The sequence below is a fragment of the Sorex fumeus genome, unplaced genomic scaffold (genome assembly GCF_029834395.1).
Source record: "Sorex fumeus unplaced genomic scaffold, SorFum_2.1 ptg000151l, whole genome shotgun sequence".
Taxonomy (NCBI): Eukaryota; Metazoa; Chordata; class Mammalia; order Eulipotyphla; family Soricidae; genus Sorex; species Sorex fumeus.
In genome coordinates, this window is record NW_026606208.1 from 251,959 (window position 1) to 275,894 (window position 23,936).

The 23,936-nt window shown below is 59.8% G+C and overlaps 1 protein-coding gene across 4 annotated transcripts in view; it reads left to right on the top strand.

The window, feature by feature from the left end:
- ZNF532 (zinc finger protein 532) overlaps positions 1-23,936 on the top strand; it is a 78,721-nt gene that overhangs the window by 30,432 nt on the left and 24,353 nt on the right. For all 4 annotated transcript variants that reach the window (XM_056106959.1, XM_056106957.1, XM_056106958.1 and 1 more), the window contains one exon: positions 13,884-16,498. In XM_056106959.1, coding sequence (XP_055962934.1) covers positions 13,901-16,498 — 2,598 coding nt within the window. In that variant the 5' untranslated portion in view covers positions 13,884-13,900. The remainder of the gene's footprint in view (positions 1-13,883; positions 16,499-23,936) is intronic.

Consider the following 23,936-nt stretch of genomic DNA (forward strand, 5'->3'; position numbering starts at 1 on the left):
GTTTGTTTTTGCTTTTGGGGTCACACCCAGCAATGCTCAGGGGTCACTCCTGGCTCTAAACTCAGGAATCACTCATGGCGGTACTTGGGGGACCCTATGGGATGCCAGGGATCGAAAGCAGGTTGGCCGCACACAAGGCAAACAAGCGCCCTCCCCGCTGTGCTGTCTCCCCAGCCCTTGGTTGGCTTTTTACATCTGATCCAAACCCTTGTGCTGCTGCTGGGATGTCAGTGCTGTGGAGTTTGGAGATGTCAGTCTTCCAGAAAGATCTTCAGCAGCAGCCCTTGAGAAACTCTCTCTCTTTCTCTCTCTCTGTCTGTAGCGTTCGTGCTCCTTCCTGAATGGAGACTGACCTGTGAAATGGGGGGTTTCACGTGAGGGCTGAGCTGGAGAGCAGCAGCCGTGGGTCCGGGCAGCCGGCCGGTTCATGCCCGTGATCCGCTGGGCTCTCTGGAGCGGCCCCCGTTGGGAGAGCCCTGCCCCCCACCCCCCTGCACTTCTGAGGTTGCTGGTCACATCTGCATTATCCTGGATCCCGAGAGGGAAGAAGCCTCTGCTTCTGGCTCTGGACTCATCGCTCCAAGAGGTCCAGCTGTGTCCCAGCCGGGTCCGAGCACGGTTGCTGCCCCCCCCCCCCCCCAACTCCATACCTTCACTGGGGCAATCACATCACAATTCACGCTTCTCCTTTTTTTTTGGGTCACACCCGATAATACTCAGGGGTTACTCCTGGCTCTGCACTCAGAAATTACTCCTGGTGGTGCTCGGGGGACCATATGGGATGTCAGGGATAGAGCCCAGGTGGGCTGCGTGCAAGGCAAGCGCCCTCCCCGCTGTACTGTAGTTTGGCCCCGAGATGACACTTCTTTTTTTAATTTATTTTTTAATTAGTGAGATACCATGAGGTACAGTTGTAGACTTACAAACTTTAGTGCTTGGGTTTCAGTTCTACAACGATCGAGTACCCATCCCTCCACCAGTGCCCATTCTCCACCACCACTAATCCCAGTAGCCCTCCTACCCCCCCAAACCCCCAACACCCCCCCCCCCCCCCCCCCGCCCTGCCCCGCCCCACCTTTGTGGCAGTGCATTCCTTTTTGCTCTCTCTTTCCTTTAGGGTGTTGTGGTTTGCAATAGAGGTATTGAGTGGCTATTGTGTTTGGTCTATAGTCTACTTTCAGCATCTCGCATCCCGAGTGAATCCTCCAAACACCCTTTACTTGGTGTTCGCTTCTCTATCTGAGCTGCCTTCCCCCCCCTCCCCCCCGTGGCATGTGCTGCCGGCTTCCAAGCCATGGAGCAGACCTCCTGGTACTTATCTCAACTATTCTTGGGTGTTCGACTCCCATTCTGTTACTTTATATTCCTCAGATGAGCGCAGTCTTTCTGTGTCTGTCCCTCTCTTTCTGGCTCATTTCATTTAGCATGATACTTTCCATGTAGAACCACGTGTATGTAAATTTCATGACTTCATTTTTTCTAACAGCTGCATAGTATTCCGTTGTGTAGATGTACCAAAGTTTCTTTAACCAGTCATCTGTTCTCAGGCACTCGGGTTTTTTTCCAAATTTTGGCAGTTGTGGAGGTGACGCTTGTTACAGAATGTCCCCCCGTCCCCCATTTTTTCCGAAGAGTATGAACACCTGAAAACAACATGCTTAGTGATCCAGCCCAGTAAGCGTAGCCCCAGTCTGGCTGTTCCTTCTCCGTCTGCAGCTCTCTGACTCTTCCCTGAGGACTGATGTTTGCTCCTGGGCTGGCTCCTCCAGAGACCGGCTTTGTTTCCTTCGGGCCTGAATTGCCGGGCGCTCTGGCATTTTAAGACTGGAGCTGGCTCGCTCCGCCCATCCTCTCTTGCTTTCTCAGCAGTTTCAGCCAGATTGATGCCCCAGAGAGTTTCAGAATTCCCCATGGTTATGGGGGCTGTTGGTTACGGGACACGCACGTGGGACTTGGAGCACTGTGTCATCAGCAAGACCCTGGGAAATGGCACTGGCCCTTTTGTGTCTTCCCCTTCTCCTCCCCCTTCCATCCCAGTGGCACTGGGCCCAGGCGAGCTTTTCTTGGCCAACTCTCACAAAGCTTTTCCCCAGGAAAGATAACAACTCTTTTTTTTTTTCCCTTTCGGGTCACACCTGCGATGCACAGGTGTTACTCCTGGCTCTGCACTCAGGAGTTACTCCTGGCGGTGCTCAGGGGACCATATGGGATGCTGGGAATCGAACCTGGGTCATCTGCGTGCAAGGCAAATGCCCTACCCGCTGTGCTATGGCTCCAGCCCCACAACAGCTCCTCCTTATGGTGCACTTCTGAGATGCATTTAGGAGAGAGAAGGGTCTTGGGATCAAGCTGACCCTGGGAGTTGTTAGTATATTGGAATATTAAAGATCGCAGGAGTAGGGTGCAGGCAGATAAGGGTGACAAATCTGGTTTCAACTTGAAACTAGCTGGCCTAGCCAAACATCTCTCTTCGCTCCACATGTCCTTACACTGCTCTTCTGGGGAGACAGTGATGGGGTAATAACCCTGCAATGCCCAGGGAACCCTCCTGGGTTCAGTGATACCTGTCCCTTCGTGGTCCTGTTCAGCTCCCTCTAATCCCACCCCTTTCCCAGCCCCGCCCATGCAAGCCCCGCCCCTTTCAACCCTGCCCACTCCAAACCCCTCCCCTCAAGCTACCCCCCCTTTTCGGCACTCTTTCCCAGCCCCGCCCCTTTTCAGCCCCGCCCCCCCTCACCTTCCTCCTCCAGAAACCTTTGTTTGTTTGATTGGTTTGTTTTTTGCTTTTTGGGTCACACCCAGCAGTGCTCAGGACCTACTCCTGGCTCTGTGCTCAGGGGACAACTCCTGGCGGGCTCAGGACACCGTATGAGATGCCAGGGATCCAACCTGGATTGGCCACGTGGAAGGCAAACACCCACCCCGCCTTATGATCCAGCCCCAACACCTTTTCTTATTTTCTTTTTTCCTCCCATTTTGGTGTTTGGACCACATCCGGCGTGCACTTCTGGCTCTGTACTCAGGGATTATTCCTCACCTGCTCAGGAGACCACATGGGGTGCCGGGGATCAACCCTGGGTCAGCAGTGGGCAAGGTGAACGCCCTCCCTGCTGTTCTGTCCCTCCAGCCCTGTCAGGTAGCCTCTGACGAATTTCTGTGCCCCTCACAAGAGCCCCTCACAGCGACGAAAGCTACAGCAATGTCTGGTGTGTCTGCTGTGAGTGGACGTGGCCAGCCCCAAGCCCGTCCTGTCTGGGTGGGCCCAGAGCCCCCACTGACTGATCGCTGTGTCTTTGCCCTGCAGTCTGGTACTGGACACTGTGTCTTTACCCTCCCTGGGCGGGGGGAGGGGTCTTGGGCCTCAGGTGCACATCATTTACCAGAAACCACCTCAGTCCCCCGAGTCTTCCCAGACGTCTGGTAGGTGCCATCAAGCCTGCAGGTAGGACGGGCTGAGTGAAGTCAGTTAGGGATTCAGCTCCCGGTTCCTGGAGGCTTTGAACAGGAAGAAGGAAGGTGCATTAGGCCATAGGAAGACAGAACTCTTAAGTCCGGACATAGGCTCCTCGCTCTGGGTGACCTTTCGTTTCAGATGGGCAGCCTGGCCCCACGGAGACATGAAAGGCTCCGAAGCTGGGGCCAGACCCTTCAAAGGCCTTCAAAGGGCCAGGCCAGAGCTGGGTTAAGCCTGGCTTGTCAGCCTTGCCCTTTGTTCTGCCTGTTCCTTCCCCCTGAGGGCTTGAACAGGGGGTGGCAAAAATTCTGGGGGTGGGTTGGATTTTCTCTTTGAAATCGGTTGGGTTAGGTGCTGGTTATTTTCACTTCATTCTAGACTGTGGCCGTGAGTTTGATGGGACAGTTCCGTTGTTTCCAAATTAAGTAGTTTGCTGAGTCGTTGTTTGGAATATGAATCCTGTAGAGGTTGGTGCGTGCCGAAAGCTTTCCTTCCCACCTTCTCCTTCCCTCTTTTTTTTTTTAAGCTCTGAATTGAGGTTCTTCCAAACACCTTGACATTGGGGAGAAGAGATCTGAAAAGAGAGAAGTGTCTTTAAAAGTCCTTTTTTGAATTTTCACGCAATCAAAGGGCTGGAGCGATAGCACAGCGGGTAGGGCGTTCGCCTTACAAGCGGCCAACATGGCCGACCCGAGTTCGATTCCTCCGCCCCTCTCGGAGAGCCCGGCAAGCTACCGAGAGCATTTGATATGCCAGACACAGTAACAACAAAGTCTCCAATGGAGACGTTACTGGGCCCGCTCGAGCAAATCGACGATCAACGGGAGGGCCTTTACCTTTACCAGATTTTGCAGGGGGGGGAGGGGGGAAGTCAGGCTACACGGGGGATTTTCCTTAGAGAACGCTTTCAGACCAAGAATGGTGGTCGCACCCTTTGGCTGTACAATGGCGCTGGGATTGGTTTGTGGGTGGGTTTGCGAGCACTGCTTTGTTCCTGTTTGCTGAGTCTGGAGATAATGATTTCAAGTTGCTTCCATGGATGAAAGATACCTGAAGTTGGCGTCTCTGTTGTTTTGGTTTTGGGCCATGCCCAGTGGTGCTTGGGGGTTAGTGCTGGCTCTGTACTCTTGAACTGCACCTGACGGTGTTCGGGTGACCATACGGGTTTGCTGGGATTGAACCCTGGGCCACATGTCAGGCAAATGTGCTACTGCCGTACTATTGCTCCTTGTCTCTGAAATTAACATTATTGTTGAGCTCTCATTAGTCATTTATTTTGGTTTTGGGGCCACATCCAGTGGCGCTAGGTTTACTGCAATGCCCTGCACTCGGGGTCACTCCTGGGTGGCTTGGGGGAACCATACACTGTGCTGGGAATTGAACCTGGGTCCATTGCATGCAAGCCTTACCCTGTGCACGGTTGCTCCAGCCCCTTTTAAAGAGTCTTTCATTTTTTGGTCAAAGAAAGACGTGTACGCTGACTTAGAGGAAAAAACCAAGCCAGGTGGTGCTTTGCGGTCCCAAGTGCCTGCAGCTAGCTGTCAGCTCGGTGCTTCCGGTGCCGATGGTTCCTCTTTAGCTCTGGCCTCCGGACTCCCCTGGGCGGTGCGGGCGGAAGGGATGTCTGGGGTCAGCCTCATCCATCCTCCCCACTTAGCCGGCCAGCCCTCGCTGAGTCACGGTGTTCGCTTGCCAGAGCCTACCGTAGCCTAATGTACGAGCCGGGAATCGCTCCGCCAGGTGGCCCCACGCCTGTCTTTCCTGGGGCAGGGCCTGGGCGAGAGTACAAATGGAGACCGGAGAGCTGACTATTTAAAGGGGGTCATGAAACATTGAAGAGGGACATTTAAATATTTCAAAGATGTGTACCATAGGTTTAATATCTTACAGGTTTCACTCAAATGGGAGCCCTGGCTAGGCCCCCCACTCCTAGTCTCTAGAAGCCCCTTCCCACAACACCCACCCCGGCCCCCCAGTGCCAGTGCTGACATATAGACAGACAGACAGACAGACAAAGACAGACAGACAGACAGACAGACAGACTGGCTGACTGACTGGCTCTGGGCCTCCTCACTCCTGGTCACTGGGTCATGGGCAGCCCCCTCCAGGCACCTCTGCAGGGGGCCGGGGGCAGGGCACACTGGCCAGTCAGGGTGGGCTCCCCAGTCCCCCAGTTCCTCCCCCCCCACCTGTCCCCCCGGAGCCTGGGCCAGCTCTCACAGAGGACCCAAGCCTAGACATTCCAGTGAGACTGCAAAGAAAACCCCATGTCCATCTTGTGAAGGGTTGGTCTTCCATGGCCGTAGGGCAGAGCCCCCCCCCCCAAATCCCCCCATGGCATGGCAGTTGGGGGGCTCAGGGGTGGGGGACCTGCCCGGGCACGGCCGAGTAGGCAGGGATCTGTGGTGCTGCCCTCACTGTGGCTCGGGCCTTGCTGTTATTTTTATTTTTTTTTCACTTTTTTGGGTCATGCCTGGTGATGCTCAGGGGTTACTCCTGGCTCAGGCACTCAAGAATTACTCCTGGCGGTGCTTGGGGGACCATATGGGATGCTGGGAATCGAGCCTGGGTTGGCCGCGTGCAAGGCAAACGCCTCCAGTCCTGGACCTTGCTGTGGGCCAGAACCCAGGGCCTGAGGCTGGCCCCGGGTGGACCTTTGTCATTGGCGCTGCCGGGCCATCCTCAGTGGAGGATGGCGAGACTTAGCAAGTGGAGGAGGGATGAGATACGCAGCTCCGCAGTGACCCAGTTCCTCGAGAGCCAGACCAAGTGCTGGGTTGGGTTTTGTTTCTTGGGGGGAGTTTGGGGCCGCACCCAGCGGGTTGCTCGAGGCTTCCTACTGGCTCAGCGCTCAGGAATAACACCTGGCAGGACTTGGGGGTAGGGACCCCATCGGGGTGCCAGGGATCGAACCCAAGTTGGCTGTGTGCAGACAAACACCTTGCCCGCGTGTTTCTCCTTTGTTCCCACGCAGCTCTGTTTGCCTGAAGCTCGGATGTCACAGGGCAGCCTGCTCCAGCCCTGGGCTGCGACATCTTTCCCTGGGGACAGGGTCCGTGGGTTTGGGGACCAAGTCCTGGCCTGCCGGCTTGGGGCCTGGATTCCTGACCCGGGTTCAGGCATTTATTTCTGCGGCCGAGTTCCTTGTTCTTGATGCCTCCTGTTGGCCATTCACAGCCTCCACACCTGCCGGCTTCTTTGTCCTCGGTGCTTTGTGATTGGGGGGTTTCTTTGGGTCCCTCCTGTTGGCGGCTCCCCTTATGTCCCCTGCTGTCTGCGGAGGCAACCCCGCCCCTGAGGGGTTTTGCTCGCCTCCTGGTTGGCAGGTCACTTGCGGGACTTCGTGGCGTGGGGCTCTGGGTGTCTGTGGCGACTGTGGGTATCCCGTCAGTAGTGGGGTGACCGGCAGGGTCTCCCCATTGGTACCTGTGCAAGTCCTGAGCTCTGGGCACTGTGTCCCACTGCCACGGTTCCCTCCTGCGTCCTGGGGTGGGGGAGCAGGTCTGGAGCAGGAGGGGTCTCCCACCGGGCTCGAGGTCTGCGTTTTCCGTGGCTGGGTCGTCACAGACCCGCCGTCGCCCTTGTCCCTGTGTTCGTCTGCAGGAGCTTGGTTCTGTCGGGGACTCTACGGACGGCCTCTGGGACAGGGCTATGGCCGGAAGCTGTTCTCGGGGCAAGAGGCGGGTCTGCAGTTCACCTTCGCTCCCCATTGTCACTCCCGGGCGCAGCCCACACTCGCGGGCAGCCGGTAACTTCGCAAACCAGTGAGGTGTCTTCTGTCCCGTGGCCAGGACCTGGTCCAAAGTTGGGGACGACAGGCTGCGTGTCCAGGACTGATGCCTGCCCAGTGGGAGCAGCGAAACTGGAGTAGCCAAAGGGACCTGTGTTAGGTGGAAGCTGTGAACACCTGTCTGTAAAACGCATCAGTGCCCAAGAGGCCACTGTGGGGCCGGAGAGGTGGCCCAGTGGGCAGAGCACAGGCTTTGCGTGTGGGAGCTCGACTTCTACCGTCCCCAGCACAGGGCGGGGCCTGCACACCAGCGCCAAAAAACCCCAAACCAGGAGACGCAGAGACTCCGTCCTCCTGTCCGTGTCTGGACCCCAAGTTTGCCACCCAGGAGGGACAGGGGCTGTGGGCATCACGCAGACATGGACCTCCAGGGGGACAGGGGCGGGAGGGCGACTGGGGGTTCTGTTTGGAGCCTGAACTTAAGGAGAGCACCCCCACCCCCCCGCCAGGACTGGGGTGAGGCTCCACAGAGAGGACCTAGGAGCCCTGGGCAGTGATGGGCGGGAGTCAGGGGCCCCGATACCAGGCGGTGGCACCCCCAGAGCTGCTGCGGGGAGTGGGGTTCTGTGGAGGTGGGGCTCGAGCTCTGGGCTCCAGCCACTGCCCTCCTTGCCTCCTCTCCGTCAGCAGGACACAGGGAGAAGGTGCAGAGTGACCAGCACCACGAGCCCGTCATTATGAGCCGGCTGGTGCAGGCCACGTGCTGGGTCTTCCCCCAGCTGTGTGAGGCCACAACCAGACTCGAACTGCCAAGTCGCGCAGGTGCCCAGTGCCCGGGGTTGCTGGTGGGGGGACGGGACGGCCGGCCGCGCCTTTCTCCATCGTCGTAGCGCTCCGCTGTCCAGTGCCCATGCTTGTGGCTTTTCCCCTCCCCGCCCAGCCCAGCGTGGCTGCCGCCCCCAGGCGCCCGGTCAGGGCCTCGTGGCAGTGGGCTCCCTCGTTTCCCGGGCGCCTTGTTTCCTCTTCCATCTCAGGCTCGGACGGAAGCACAAAAGGGCCAGGACAGAGGCCCCGCCGGGCCCATGGGCGGCTGCAGAGCTCGTTCCTCCGGTCAGCCTGGGTTCTTGTTGGGGGTCAGGGGAGGAGGTCGCCGGAGGACTGGCTGGCCTGGCCCCTCCAGCGTGTGTCCGGGCCGCAGAAACACGGGAGGTGGGCACCCGGGGTGCTGAGTGCCGAGGGGCCTCGGTTAAGGTCGGGTCGCTGGAATAAGTGAGGCAGGTCATGGGGTAGGGGTGTGGTGGGGAGGACTGAGGGGAGGACGGGGATGGGCTGGGGAGGCCAGCTGGGCTGGAGGAAGGAAGGGTGGGCGAGGCCAGCCCACATGGCTCGCCCTGGAGTTGGCTGCCCAGGGGGGAGGCGTGGCATGGGGAGGGGGCGGGCCGGCCGGTGTGGGAGCGCAGCAGCCCAGGTGGGACTTGGGTCCTGGGTATCAGGCCCCGGGGGAGGGCCGCCACAGCTGTCCAGGAGGTGTCTGGGCAGCTGGCGAGGGCGGCAGTGTGGGAGAGAGCAAGGAACGTCCTTGCTGGCCTCTCAGTGTGACCTCTGAGGGCCCGATGCTGGGGTGGCCGTAGCCAGAGGGGCGCGGAGGTAGGAGCCGGAGCTCCCGGAAGAGGCTCCGGGCACGGGCGGGAGGAGCCGGGCAGGGCCACCTCAGTGTGGCCAGCCTGCAGGCGGCATGAGCCCAGGAGGGCAGGGCAGGGCCGGCTCCGGGTTTCTCTTCCCAGGCACGGTTGTTTGGACTTGTTCCTCGCACGGCCTTTATTTGGGGGTTGACTGACGGGCCGGGTGTGGGCCATGGGGGCAGGCTGGGAGCACAGGAGCCGTTCCTGGCAGTCCTTGGGGGACCATGAGGAGCCAGGGATGGAGTTTGGGGCTCCTGCCCTTCCCTCACCCCCCAGAACTCGGGCCCCAGCCCTCGGAGCCGTCTCTCCCTGCCCCCCTCGGCCACGCTGGGAGACAGGAACAGTAGGTGATTCATCCGAGAAGCCAAAAACGCCCCGAGCCAGGGCCTCTGTGTGGGGCTGGCGGGCACCGTCAGAGCTGGGGAGGCCCTCGGGGTCAGAGCAGCTGTGCCCGCTGGTGTCTGGTGCCTTGCGGGGGCCGTCACTGGCCCCTGGACAGGCCAGCGCTGTCCCTGGACGCTTGCCGTGTGTGTGTGTGTGCGCGTGGGGCCTTCAGAGTTGCGGCTGGATCTTGGGAGACGCCGTGGTAGCTCCGTGTCTCGTTGATGCATTTAAGTTTCGGTTGGTTCTGGGCCCCACCCCCGGCGGTGCTCAGGGCTTTCTCCTGGCTCTGTGCTCAGGGAGCACTCCCGGCGGGTGCTGCTGGGCATCCATCCTGGTGTGGCCGTGAAGGGCCTCCTCTCTCCAGCCCCGTTGACGGTTAGTTTCCCCCAAGGCCACCCTTGCCGGAGCCGCTCCTGCCTCTGTGTGTGCGTGTTGTGTGTGTGTGTGTCTGCGTGTGTGTGTGTGTGTGTGTGTGTGTATGCGCGTTCGGGTTGGTGTGAGGAAGCTCAGGGCCCCATGGGGTCCGGGGCCCAGTGTCCTCATCCCTCCTCGCCTGGGAGAGGGCCCGGGGCCTGGCCTGTTCTGTGAGAGGTCACAGCCGACATCCGTTCCCAGCTGGCGGCCGAGCAGTGGCGGAGGCCTGGCCCACCCCAGCCTCCTGCTCTGTGGAAGACGGTGCCCGAGAGACCGTTCCCAGGGCTGGGGCGGGGGTGGGGGGTGGCTGCGGGTGGAGGCCAGCCGGGGACAAGGCCGTGATTTGGAAGATGAAAGGCAGTGAGCGGCTGCCCATGGAGAAGGGGCCATGCAGGGATGGGGCGCGGGCCTGGAGAGCCTTAAGCACCCTCCCTGCTGGTCCCTGAGGAGCACCTGGAGGCCGGGGCGTGGTTCCACCGAACGCAGTACAAGGAACGCAGCAGCGACGTGTCATCAGAAGCTTCTTCTGCTCAGAGGAGGAGGAGACTTTGAGAAAAGGGAGCAAGTGCCGGAAGCTGCTGGAACGTCTCCGCAGCGAGGCGTGGATGGCCGGCGGGGTGACCGGCAGCATCTGGGCTGCAGGGTAGACTCTGATGACCAGGGCAGTGTCATGGGGGTCCCCCGCCCTAGCTGTCAGGCGCTCTCCCCTGGAAGAGAGCAGGAGTCTGCTTTCGGGGGTTCGGTGAGCCCGCTGGTTCACTCTGGAGGCTGTTGGGGACACAGGGGTCAGCACTTGCTGGCCGAGCTAGCCGGCTCTCTCCGTGGGAACCGAGCCATGAGCCGTCCTTTGGAAAGTTCTGAAAGGCCTCACGTTAGGTTTGCTGTGGTTGGGGGTGGGGAGGGCCACACGGTCAGTGCTGGGGGCTGTTCTCAGCTGCCGCTGCTGGGCGTTGGGGGTGGGGCCAGGGCCAAAGGCTGGGCTCTGGGCCTCGAAGCCGTCAACCGCAGTTCCCAGAGAGCAGAGGGACATTCAAAGAGGCAGAGGGCCTTACTCGGTTCTCTCCCAACACGGTCCCAACACGGTCGGTGCCCTCCAGGATGAATGTGCTTCCTGCGTCTCTGCCTGTGCTGGGAGAAGAGACGGCTGGGCCGGAGGGGGGTGCTGGCGGCCACGTCACGGCCCTAATACTCTTTTGATTTTGTGTGTGTGTGTGCGCACCCAGTAGTGCTCAGGGCTTACCCTGGCCCTGTGCACAGCATTCACTCCTGGTGGTGCTCAGGGGGAACCCTCTCGGGTGCCAGGGTTATTTATTTATTTGTTTATTTTCATTTTGGGTCTCACCCGGAGATGCTCAGGGGTTACTCCTGGCTCTGCACTCAGGAATGACTCCTGGCGGTGCTCTGGGGACCATATGGGATGCTGGGGATTGAACCTGGGTCGGCAAGGCAAACGCCCTACCCGCTGTGCTATCTCCCCAGCCCCTGGGTGCTGGGGTTATAACCTGGGTCGGTGGCAAACACCCTACCTGCTGTGCTTTTGTTCCGGCCCCTTGATTTCCTAGTGGCATTTTATTTTGTTCGGAGGCGCCAGTTAGTGGTAAGATTTCAGGCGTAAGACATCCCAGCACACCCCAGCGTCTGCTTCCCAGTTGCTCCCTCCCATCTTCGCTCCCGCCCCCTGCCTCAGTTTCCTTTTTTGTCTCTCCATTTCCCATGTCTTTGGGCAGAAGGTTTTTTTTTTTTTCTTTTTTCTTTTTGCCTGCAGCACCAGTGCTGTGAGTGAATCCCAGGTTATTTCTGTGGCATTTCTGTGCGAAATGGAGAGACTTCGTGCCTTTGAGAGGAGAGACATATTTCATGGGGCAGAAATGAAATGAGAAGCATCATTTGCCAGAGTAACTAGAGCCGATCCTGCTGGAAAAATGAAGCCATCGCGGAAAGCTAAAATGCCGTCTTTTAATATTGTCTCGTAATGGAGATGACAGTCATGCTTTATTTTATTTTATTTTCAGTTGGGGTGAACGATGTAGCAAGCTGTCCAGCGTAAACCTCTCTCTCCTCTGCTTGCTCTCAGTGAGGTGGGAGTAAATCACTTGTCCTCCACTCCCCGCCCCGCGGGAACACATTCTCTTGCCTTCCAGAAGGTGGGCCGGGCGGTGAAGGTCGTCAGGGGAGCAGCACAGCCGTGCGGGGCCAGCGAGCCGTGTGGGGCCTCTCCGCCACCGTGGCCGCCGGCAGCTCAGGTTTCAGATGAGGCCTCTGTGCTCGTGTCCTTGCATGCTGCCCTCGGGCCTCGGCCTCGAGGGGCCGCCCCCTGCCCCCACCCCTCCGCTGCTTGCTAAGACGAGTCCCTCTGAGGGGTTCCAGGTGGTGGAGGGGCATGTGGGCATGCCGGTCACAAGGTCCCTCTACTGCTTTCCTGCAGGGCAGTGTCCTGCAGGACACTGTTCCCGCATCCCTGCCTGCTGGGCTCCCGACTCAGCATCCAGGTCCGGAGCGTCCCGCTGTTCGCTTTTCCGCTCACGTCTGGTGCAGGTGCAAGAGCGTCCCGGTGCCAGTGTCTGAATTGTCAGCATGTCCTTTTTTCTCTGGGCGTCACCTTAGCCACTGGACCACAGTGCTGGGGCCCTGCACAGCCGGGGCGAAGGGAGGGGAAAGCCTTTTCTCCCACCCCTCCAACTCGGCCCAGGGGGTTTCCGGTGCTGTTCCCAGTGCCTCCCCTGTTAGCTGTGCAGGGCCCGGGGGTCGTCTGCTCTGTGCCCGCAGGCTGGGCTGCAGCATGGGTGCCGCTGCCCCGGCCCGCCTTGGTGACTGCTTTCCGAGCGGTGAGCTCCCCCCACCTCTGTGTGTCCTTCCCAGCGTCCACGTGGCCCTGCTGGTGAATGGCTGTGACTCCAGGGCTCCCAAACAGCGGTGCCCTGGCTTCACCGCGGCGTGTGATGCAGGGCGTGGCACCATGAGGCCGGTGCTGTGCCCCCAGGCCTCCCATGGCCCCTGGACTTTGGGGGTGGGGAGACTGGAACACTGTTGTGTCTCCCTGGCAGAGGCCAGTGGTGGCCCTGGCGGGGGTGGTGGGGGGGGGTCCTCAGCTGGGACTGGCCATCCCCATGTGGTGTTCCCATGGGGATGGCTGTGGGGACATCCTGCCTCGGCACACAGGGGTCACCCCCTTTATTCTTAGGACAGGGACCTTGTTGGCAGCACCACGGCCCATGGACATGTGGCCTCTTCACGCGCGGGGCCGCCCTGCCTCTGCTGGGGCCTCTGTCCCGGTGTGTGGTCAGCGTCCCTGGGGGAAGTCCGAGGGGAGCCCAGTTCCTGCCCAACCTGCGGCCACCAGCCCCTGCATCCAGCAGGGAGTCACTCCTGAAGGGTGCCGGAGACGCGCCCCCCACCCCTCGTCGGGGCAGGGAAGCGGGCAGCTGGGCAGGGCGTGTGGGCGGAACCCACAGCCGGCTGTCACCGACTTCTGGTGCTCTTGTCTCCTGCCCGCTCCCCGTGTCCCCTGCCCTGAGAGCGGCTTCCCCCGAGGCGTGTTCCCCCCTGCTGACTCCTTTCAACTCCTCCCTGCTCCCTCTCCCCCTTCTCTGTCCCTTCCCTGGACCACACCCCAGGCTGCATGGGACCTGTGCTCTGTGTGTGTGTGTGTGTGTGTGTGTGTGTGTGTGTGTGCGTGTCGTGTGTGTGCGCGCATGTGTATGTGGTTGGTAAGCTGGGGTGAGTCCCAACCGGTCTCCCATGCATGCTCGCACATGAGAGAAGTTGGGGTGAGCTGGGGGCCGCAGGGAAGAGGAGGAGGAGCTGACCTGCAGGGAAGGCTTATGGGGGGAGTTGCTGCTTTCAGGGCCACATCTGATGGTCTTCTGGGGAGTCGCTCGTGCTAGGAAGGGTCCCCACAGGCAGTGCCTGTGCCCTGTCCTTTGACTTGCCTCCCCGACTTCCTGCAGTTGCCCCTTCATGTGAATATCTGGAAGGACAAGCTCCCGTTTTCCTAAGCACTCCCTGCCGTCTGTGCAGGGGGACGGTCCATCTACCCATAGATGGACCCATCTACCCATAGTTCCTCCTCCTCACGCCGAGCCCCCTGTCCGCAGGCCAGCGCCCTGGTGTCTGAGAGGCCCCGGCTGGCTGACCTGGACTCCAGCCCCCAGGCCCGGCCTCCCCCCACCGGGCCCCCGGGTGCCACGCGCTGACGCCTTGTCCTCTGCCCCTCTGACAGGACGCCCGGGCCCCTCGATGACCATGGGAGATATGAAGACCCCAGACTTCGACGACCTCCTGGCGGCCTTCGACATCCCGGACATGGTGGACCCCAAGGCAGCCATCGAGTCGGGGCACGACGAGCCCGAGGGCCACATCAAGCCCAGCGCACCCACGGAGGACGACGCCCACGCGCCCGCCGCGGCTGACGGCGGCGTCAGCGTCATCGTGAAGAACGTGCGCAGCCTGGACGCGGCCGAGGGCGCCGACAAGGACGGCCACCCGCCGGCTGGCAACGGCCTGCACAACGGCTTCCTCAGTGCCGCCGGCCTGGACGGCTACGCCAAGGAGGGTTCCAAGGCGCCCAAGACCGGGGACGGGCCCGAGGGCACCTTGCGGGACGCGGCCTTCAGCCAGTTCAGCCCCATCTCCAGCGCCGAGGAGTTTGACGACGACGAGAAGATCGAGGTGGACGACCCCCCGGACAAGGAGGACGCGCGTGGCGGTGGTGGTGGTGGCGGCGGTGGCTTCCGGTCTCACGGGCTCCCGGGGGCTGCCCCCCACCAGGACTACGAGAAGCTCAAGGCCCCGGGCACAGAGAGTGGTGGCAAGGCCGGCACTGCCACCGCCGGTGCCACTGCCACCAGCACCACCAGCACCACGAGTGCGGGTGGCGCCGAGAAGGGCAAAGCCGTGAAGCGAGAGGCGGACATTGGCAGTGGTACGGCTGCCGGCCTGGCCACCTACGAGCCCTTCAAGGCCAGGAAGACGGAGGAGAAGCTGAAGGAGGGCTCGGAGAAGGGCCCAGAAGCCCGGACCCACGAGGCCAAGCTGGGCGGGGAGAAGGGCGAGGGGGCGGCGGGCGCCAACCCGCCTCCCCCGCGGGCCAAACCCTCCTCCAAGCTGTCCTCCTGTATTGCTGCCATCGCTGCCCTGAGCGCCAAGAAGGCCGCATCCGACTCCTGCAGGGAGCCGGCCGCCAGCCCCCAGGAGCCCTCCCCGCTGGCCAAGGACGCCCACGAGAGCCCCCGGGCCGCTGAGAAGTCCCCCGAGGCGCCAAGCCTCATCGACGGCCCCAGGAAGGGCCCCCCGAAGCCTCCCGACAGCCCCCGCAGCATCTCCAGCGAGAGCAGCAGCAAGGGGTCTCCCGCCTCTCCCGCTGGCTCCACACCCGCCATCCCCAAGGTCCGCATCAAGACCATCAAGACGTCCTCGGGTGAGATCAAGAGGACGGTGACGCGGGTCCTGCCCGACGTGGAGCCGGACCCGGCGGGCAAGAAGCCACCCGAGCCACCGGCCGCCGTCGTGGCCTCGGTGACATCGCTGCTGAATGCACCCGCCGTGCTGGCGTCCCCGCCGCGGGCCCCGCTGCCCTCGGCCGTGGTCACGGGCACGGTGGCGCCGGCCGAGCTGACCCCCAAGCAGGTCACCATCAAGCCGGTGGCCACCGCCTTCCTGCCCGTGTCCGCCGTGAAGACGGCCGGCTCGCAGGTCATCAACCTGAAGCTGGCCAACAACACGACGGTGAAGGCCACGGTCATCTCGGCCGCCTCGGTGCAGAGCGCCAGCAGCGCCATCATCAAGGCGGCCAACGCCATCCAGCAGCAGACCGTGGTGGTGCCCGCCTCCAGCCTGGCCAACGCCAAGCTCGTGCCAAAGACCGTGCACCTCGCCAACCTGAACCTCCTGCCTCAGGGCGCCCAGGCCGCCTCCGAGCTGCGCCAGGTGCTGGCCAAGCCGCAGCAGCAGCAGATCAAGCAGGCCATCATCAGCGCCGCGGCCGCCGCCGCCGCCGCCCAGCCGCCCAAGAAGGTGTCGCGGGTGCAGGTGGTGTCCTCGCTGCAGAGCTCCGTGGTGGAGGCCTTCAACAAGGTGCTGAGCAGCGTCAACCCCGTGCCCCTGTACGTGCCCAACCTCAGCCCGCCCGCCCAGGCGGGCATCACGCTGCCCGCCCGCGGCTACAAGTGCTTGGAGTGCGGCGACGCCTTCGCCCTGGAGAAGAGCCTGTCCCAGCACTATGACCGGCGCAGCGTGCGCATTGAGGTCACCTGCAACCACTGCACCAAGAACCTGGTCTTCTACAACAAGTGCAGCCTCCTGTTCCATGCGCGCGGCCACAAGGAGAAGGGCGTGGTCATGCAGTGCTCCCACCTCATCCTCAAGCCCGTGCCCGCCGACCAGATGACCGTGTCCCCAGCCAGCAGCGCCGCCGCCGTGGCCGCTGCCGCTGCCGCCGCCGCCGCCGCCAGCACGCCGCCCAGCGCCAACGTGGTGGTGTCCGTGTCGGCCACGGGTGGGGGGGCGGCGGCGGTGGCGGGGGCGGCCACGGTGACCACGGTGGCCGGCACCACCCCGGTTGTCCCCGCGTCGGTGGGTGGCGGCGGCGGCGGTGGTGGTGGTGGCGCCGGGAACGGCGGAGGCGTCCCACACACGGCCCCCAAGATCCAGTCGGGCATCACCGGGACGGTCATCTCGGCCCCGTCCAGCACCCCCATCGTGCCGGCCATGCCCCTGGACGAGGACCCGTCCAAGCTGTGCAGGCACAGCCTCAAGTGCTTGGAGTGCAATGAGGTCTTCCAGGACGAGACGGCGCTGGCCACCCACTTCCAGCAGGCGGCCGACGCCGGTGGACAAGTAGAGTATCTTCCGCCTGGCGGGACGGGGGAGGGGGTCTCCCAGGGCACTGCGGGGCTGGGGGCCGCCGGCTGGGGTGCATGACGGAGGGCGTGTGGGTGGCATTGCTAGCGGGCGGGGGGATGTCACCCCATGGGGTGGGTGCGTGGGGTCTTCGAAACGTAGGTCTGACCCGAGACCCTGGTCACTCGGGGCCGCTCCGCTGCCCTGTGCTCCCAGCACACGCAGGGACTTGGGGGGTCTCCTGCCTCAGGGCGGGGCTCGCTCTTCGGCTCCTTCTTCCTCCTCTGGGGTGCAGCGTGGGGGCCATGGACGCCCCTTGGGAGCCCTCGTCTGGTGGGCAGCCTTTCTGTCTGTAAGAGTACAGGGCTGAGAGGTGGGGCGTGTGAAGACCTGGAGAGACTTGAACCCCGGCAGGAAATGGTCTTGTGATTGGTCAGGTGACGGACGGTGCCCGGCGCAGGCTTGAGGCCCAGCAGCGCGTGGCTCCCTGAGCCTTTGTGGGTGCATCCCTGGCGGCGTCGCACCCTCGGACCTCTGCTCTGAACAAAGAGCCCCGTCGACCTAGAATCATGGGTGGCGTACCCCTTCCCCGGCTCTCGTTTGGCCCAGGACGTGGGTTCAGGTACCGGTCAGAGGCAGCATTTAGGGAGCTTGTGGTCACGTGCCCTTATTGGCAGACTGGGTCATCCCTCTCCATCCCCACCTGTGGCCCTTGCTGAGAGGCCGATACCATGGGTGGGACATGGTGTCCCCAGGGCTACCAGTGTGGCAAGTTCTTTGCTGGAGTGTGAGTCTGGGTTTTTTTTTTTTTTTTGCCTTTTGGGTCACACCTGGTGATGCACAGGATTCCTCCTGGCTCTGCACTCAGGAATTACTCCTGGCAGTGCTTGGGGGACCATATAGGTTGCTGGGAATTTAACCCGGGTCAGCCGAGTGCAAGGCAAATACCCTACCCGAGCCTCATCGAAGGTGACACGTTCCAGTGACTTCTCTCCCCCACCCATCCGTGGCGCCCACCCCCTTCTGCCCTGGTGGGGACGGCCGTACCTCCCTTGTCTGGTGTTGGCCTGGCGCAGCCGTGACTGCGTGGGCAGGACCCCGGCCTGTCCCCCACTCTGTTGGCTTTGCAGTTGTCTTTACCAGCGTGGTGGTCTCCGGGCTCCCTTGGCTAGGAACGAGGGCTCCTTCTTGCCCCTGGACGGTAAGCACGCGCTGGTCGCTGACTGCTGTGTTCTGCGGGCAGCGCCATGTGGCCCTCCTGGGATCAGGCTAGCCCAGAGCAGCCCACAGACACAGCAGCAGGGCACTGTGCCCTCTGGCATCTGCGCTTGGGTGCCCTCATCCTTCCGCGCGGCCACCCGCCTCTCCGAGGTCCCTGGCCGCCTTCGGTCCCTGGGCGCTGCCTGCCCCCCTACTCGTCCAGATGTGTGGGCTTCCCTGCTGAGAGGAGCACTGCCCTTCCCAGCCTGCCACGCCCTGCCGCGGGGTAGCCCCAACCCAGCACCCAGGCCCCGCCCACAGGAGGTTTTCCGGGTCCGAGCGGGACCTGAGCCCTGTCCGCTGCCGGCGTGCTGTGACTCGAAGTGTGGCCGCAGGGCCCGGCACACCAGCTGTCTTCCCCTTGGCCTTTCCTCCTTACATCTGGATGGGGGGCCCACGGGACAGGTACCCTGCCCCACCTGCTAGGGCGTATGTCTTAGGAAGACTTCACACCGGCTCTGCCGTGTGTGCTCCAGTGAGCCGGCCTAGGCTGCCCTTGTGTCTCCCCGCAGTCTCCTTGGCCCCAAGATCCTGTATTGGTGGCGTGTGGAGAGTCCGGGGGTACCAAGTGCCAGGCTGCCCGTGGCTGTGTTGTTGGTGCGTCTTGGTTTTTCTCTTTCGTCTCCTGCCTCTCCTTAGAAGCGCGAACACCGGGCCACATGGAGCGCATTCCATCCGTCTCCACTCGAGAGCCTGAAACCTCCGCCCCACCCCCACCGAAGAAAAAAAAGATCTGTCATTTAGGGTTTACATTTGTTTGTGGCACATATTGGGTTGATTTTCGCAGAAGGTGCGAAGCTTTTTTTTCCTTCTTAATTAAATTCCTTTTATTGAGTCACCATGAGATACACAGTTCCAAAGCTGTTCATGAATTGAGTTTCAGTCGTATGTGATAGGTACTTTTCTTCTCTCCCTCTCTCTCTCCCTCTTTCTCATTATGGTTTACAACACAGACACCGAGAGGGTATCATGCTTGTTCTTGTACCTACTTTCAGCATGCAGTTCTTATCTAAGGTGATCTTTGTTGACACCGTAGTCCCTTCTCTTTCCAAACTGCATCCTCTCCCAGCACTTGAGGCAGGCTTCCAACCGTGGGCCAATGTCTTATCATGGAGACATTAAGTCCTTACATGAGAGATTACTAAGGTGTTGTTGCAGGTTAAGCCTTCTGTGTTTATCTTAATCGAGATTGATTGCCTTCTCCCATTTGGTGTTCTACTACTGGCTTATCAGTGTTGTAGAGTTTGAGATACCGGGAAGTTCAGAATTTTTATCAGGCAGCTACTGTCATTGATTTTTTTTTTTAACTGAGTGGCAGCTTTTGGGTGTGGACATGATTGCAGAGGGCTTCTGGAAGTACAGGGAAATTGGGGGAGGTAGCCCTTCCCAACTCTGAGAAAGCCCTCAGATTTTAGTCACAAATCCCTCATCCTTGAATTCTCAGCAGGTTAATTTCTCAGTGAGGTCTGTCCTCAGATGAGTCTGGCCGGCAGTGATTTTAGATCGTGAGAGCAAGTGTTTGTGGTGTGCTCTGCCTGGGTGGGCACTGGGCTAGCCCACCCCCTTTGAATGTCTCAGCCATGTGTGGTGCCCCCCAATTTTTTTTCCTGTGGCTTGTTGATCTCTCTCTGTTTTCTTTTTTTTCTTTCCCCCCATTTTGGGTCACACCCGACGATGCACAGGGGCTACTCCTGGCTTTGCACTCAGGAATTATTTCTGGCAGTATTTGGGGGACCATATGGGATGCTAGGAATCGAATCTGGGTCAGCCGCGTGCAAGACAAATGCCCTCCCCGCTGTACTGTTGCTCCAGCCCCTGTTGATCTCTATTTTTTTTTTTTTTCTTTTTGGATCACACCTGGAGATGCACAGGGGTTACTCCTGGCTCTGCGCTCAGGAATTACCCCTGGCGGTGCTCAGGGGACCATATGGGATGCTGAGAATCGAACCCGGATTGGCTGCGTGTAAGGCAAATGCCCTCCTCGCTGTGCTATTGCTCCAGCCCACTATTGATTTCTTTTGAGATTTATTTCTGCGTCTCTGGAGCAAGGCTGGTAGATGAGCTTCCATAGCGGTGCTCGAGGTGGTTTATGGGCGCGGCTCCCACACACCTAAATTTTGGCAGTTTGACTTCTCATAAAACTTGGTCCTGAGTTGATGGAGGCCAACTGGAGGCCTGACCGCGATTTGGGGGCATCAGGAAGCCCGAGGGCACCTGGGGCTGTTGCTGGCTGTTGCTCTCGCTTGGCAGGTTTAGGTCTCTGGGCTCCACAGTGGCAGCAGCTGGAGTGACAGCTGTGTACAGCTCAGGTGCTCCGGGGCTGCCATCCAATAGAGCCTGGGCAGGGGGCACTGGCCCTCGTCCTCGGGTCTGGTCTCCAGGGGGTCGGAGCTCAGTGAGCTGGAGGACTTGGGCGAGGTTTCCCTCCGTGACAGGCTGCGGGCCAAGCAAGCAGCAGTGGCGTTAGGCGTGGCAGGGACGCCCGGCCGGCAGGGAAGTTGCTGGGCCCCCCCGCCAGCTGCCCTCTCATGCCCTCATGGTGGGAACTTGGCGCACCCCTGCAGCTCTGGGGCCCGTGCTCTGCGGAGGTGCCGGGCCAGACTCAGAGAATACATCAACGATGCTTCCGTTCACCCATGCAGAGTTGGTGAGGCGGCCGCTAGCCCAGCCCCTCCAGCCCCGGTGCCTGCAGCCACGCCGCCAGCCTCTCGTGCTCAGACATGAGGCTCAGGGTCCCACCATGGGGCTACTGGGCTGTCCCCAGGTGTGCTCGGGGCTTCCTGGCTCTGCACTTGGGTCCTAGCTGGCGAGGCTGGGGGTTAACCCGGCTCAGCCTCCTGCAGCGTGGGTGTTTCACTCACTGGACCACCTCTCTGACCTCAGTTGGGTTTTGTATATTTAATCATGTCTCCCTCGGGTTCTTTATTTTTGAAAATGATTATTATTAAACTTGTTTATTCGATTCAGACGGTTTGGGGAGACAGAGGACGTGGGTTTGTGTCAGACAGTGAGCAGCTTTGTGTCTCTAGAATGAGCCCCATTTGGTCAGCTGCGCTGTGAAGTCCCTCTTGATACTGTGCTGGGTTCTCCGTTGCTTTCCATAGCCTCTTGGAACTATGCTGAGTTCTGCCTTGCTCCATAACTGCCGCCTTTTTGCATCGTTTTTCCTTTCAAGAGGCCAAAGTTCGCTTTGCATAATGAGTGAGCTGTGCTATTTCACACCCTTCTGGTGTTTGGAATACTCCAGATAATTAGTGTAAGAATTCTCTAGTGAGGGGCTGGAGCGATAGCACAGTGGGTAGGGCATTTGCCTTGTACATAGCCGACCCGGGTTCGATTTCCAGCATCTCATATGGGTCCCTGAGCACCACCAGGGGTCATTCCTGAGTGCAGGGCTTAGGAGTAACTTCTGTCCTCTGTGCATTGCTGGGTGTGACCCAAAAAGCAAAAAAGCAAAAAAAAAAAAAAGGAATTCTCTAGTGAATCTACTTGGGTCTGATGATTTTGTGTGTGTGTGTGTGTGTGTGTGTGTGTGTGTGTTTTCCAGTTCTAGCTGGACGGATGGAAGGACTCATCATTTTGGCGGGGCAGACAGTCCCTTTTCCTTATAGGCCTTCCCCGTTTGCCTGTATAGGGAAGTGACGACACTTTCACAGCCTCTGTAGGGTGGATGGAGGTGGGGGGTTGGGGGGGCTCAGGCGTGGTGAGGTCTGGAGGGTGTGGGTGGGCTGCTTCCTGTGGGGTTTGGTTGGAATGGAGTAGAACGGTCTGCGTTTTCTCCGTGTTAGCCTCTCTTTCCTGTTCTGGCTTTGTTTCTTTGGAGTCCACGCCTGGCTGTGCACCGGGCTTACAATCCTGCCTCTCTTCTCCTCGGGGCTGGCTCCTGAGGACCATATAAGATGCAGGGGATCAAGCTTGGATCTGCGCCTCCCAGGCCTGCAGGCTTTTGTTGGGGGCCTTTTTCCTACCTCTCCAGTGACGCTTCTGGTCAGTGTTTGAAGTACCTTATCTGGGCCTTCTGGGGCAGAGAGAAATTCTGCCTGCCTGTCTCCCTATGAGAGCTGGGGTGCGTTCTCAGAGGCCCTGCGTTTAGTGTGGCCCTGCTGAAGGCCTGGCTGGTCCTCCCCAACCCAGGGTTCCACCCTGGCCCTCTGGGTCCCGCAGCCTTCAGGCCTACACCCAGGACCGGGACTACGGCATCATGTGCACGTGCAGGGTGACTGCCTGAACCCACTTGTCCCCTCCCCAAGTGCCAGCAGAAGAGTCCATCCTTAGGACAGATAGCCACTACCACTGAGACAGACAGCCACTGGGACAGTTACTGGGACAGACAGATACTGGGACAGTCACTGGAATAGACAGCCACTGGGACAGACAGTCTCTTGGACAGATACTGGGACAGTTACTAGGATAGACAGTCACTGGGACAGTCACTGGGACAGACAACCACTGGAACAGACAGATACTGGGATAGACAGTCACTAGGACAGACAGCCACTAGGACAGACAGCCACTGGGACAGACAGTCACTGGGATAAACAGTGGAACAGACAGCCACTGGGACAGACTGTCACTGGGACAGACAGTCACTAAGATAGTCACTGGGACAGACAGTCACTGGGACAGATGGTCACTGGGATAGACAGTGGGACAGACAGCCACAGGGACAGTCACTGGGACAGTCTGCCTTTCTGGCTGTGCAGCCCCCAGCCGCAGAGGACACACACATGCCACTGACTTTTCTTCTTTGGTTTTTGGGCCACATCCAGCTTTCTCACCGAGTTATTCCTGACTCTGTGCTCGGGATCCTGATACGGCTTGGGGGACCACACATATATTTTTTTTTATGTTGGTTTTTGTTTTGGGGCTACACCCGGAGATGCTCAGGGGTTACTCCTAGCTCTGCACTGAGGAATCACTCCTAGTAGTTTCTCAGGAAGACCATGTGGGATGCCGAGGATCGAACCCGGGTTGGCTGTGTGCAAGACAAGCGCCCTTCCCGCTGTGTGAGATGGCTCACTTTGCACATGTCTGACTGAGGATCGCTGGCTTTGGGGCACAAGGAGGGAAGGAAGGATGGGGTACAGGGGCTCAAGCATTGTCTTTCTCCCCAGGAAGCATTCAGAGCTGAAGTCGCCCTCCTGTGTTTAAGGGCCGCGGGATGTCATTCCTCACCCGGGAGGGAAGCCTGGGCAAACCTGAGCCGCTTTATGGGGCGGGCACCGCCGCCGTGGCAGCGGGTCAGAGCGGGCCGGTTATCCGGTGGCTGCCGCCAGTAGACCAGGAAGGCCCGATTCTTTATTGCTCGCTCATTATCCTTTCCACCTCGTTGTGCTGATAACCCGAGATAGAGATGTGGAGAATTCTACCCTTACTGGGGTCAAAGGGATTGTAAAAGTAAATAAGCGATATCCAGCTGAGTAAATCTGAAAAGCTAATTGCCTTTATTGAGTGGCTCGTGGTTTGGGCGCCTTCCCTTCTGGCTGGCGGGAAGGGCCCTAGGGAGGGGTCAGGAGAGGGTGGGTGGCTTCTGGACAGGTCGCCGTTGGAGTCCAGCAGGGGCCTGTCGGGCAGATGACTGCAGCGGCGCTGACCAGTCCAGTCATGCCGTGGGGCCTGGTGAAAGGTTGTTTCTGGGCGAGGCTCTGGCTGCAGTTTTTTTTTTTTAATTTTTTTTATTTTATAAGGTAGTTCACAGTATTTGATGACATTTAATTTTCAAACACCAATCCTACCACCATGACACCTCCCACCACCATATTTGGGATGTTTCCATCCTGAATCCCAATCCCTGGCCCAAAGCAGAACCAAAATAATATATTTTGTATTATTTGTTATGAAAAACCGCTGCAAATGCTACAAAAAAGTATCCATAAGAGGAAAGAGTGTGAAGATTGTTCTATTTTGGCAGGGGCCATTAAGACGTATGTATCACTAACATGTTGTTGAAGGTTGAGCCTTGTGAACTTTCATATCACTGTCACTGTTCTCCCATTGTTCATCGATTTGCTCGAGTGGGCCCAGTAACGTCTCCATCGTGAGACTTGTTACTGTGCTTGGCATATCGAATACGTCACGGGGAGCTTGCCAGGCTCTGCCGTGCGGGCGAGATACTCTCGGTAGCTTGCCGGGCTCTCCGAGAGGGGCGGAGGAATCGAACTCGGGTTGGCCACGT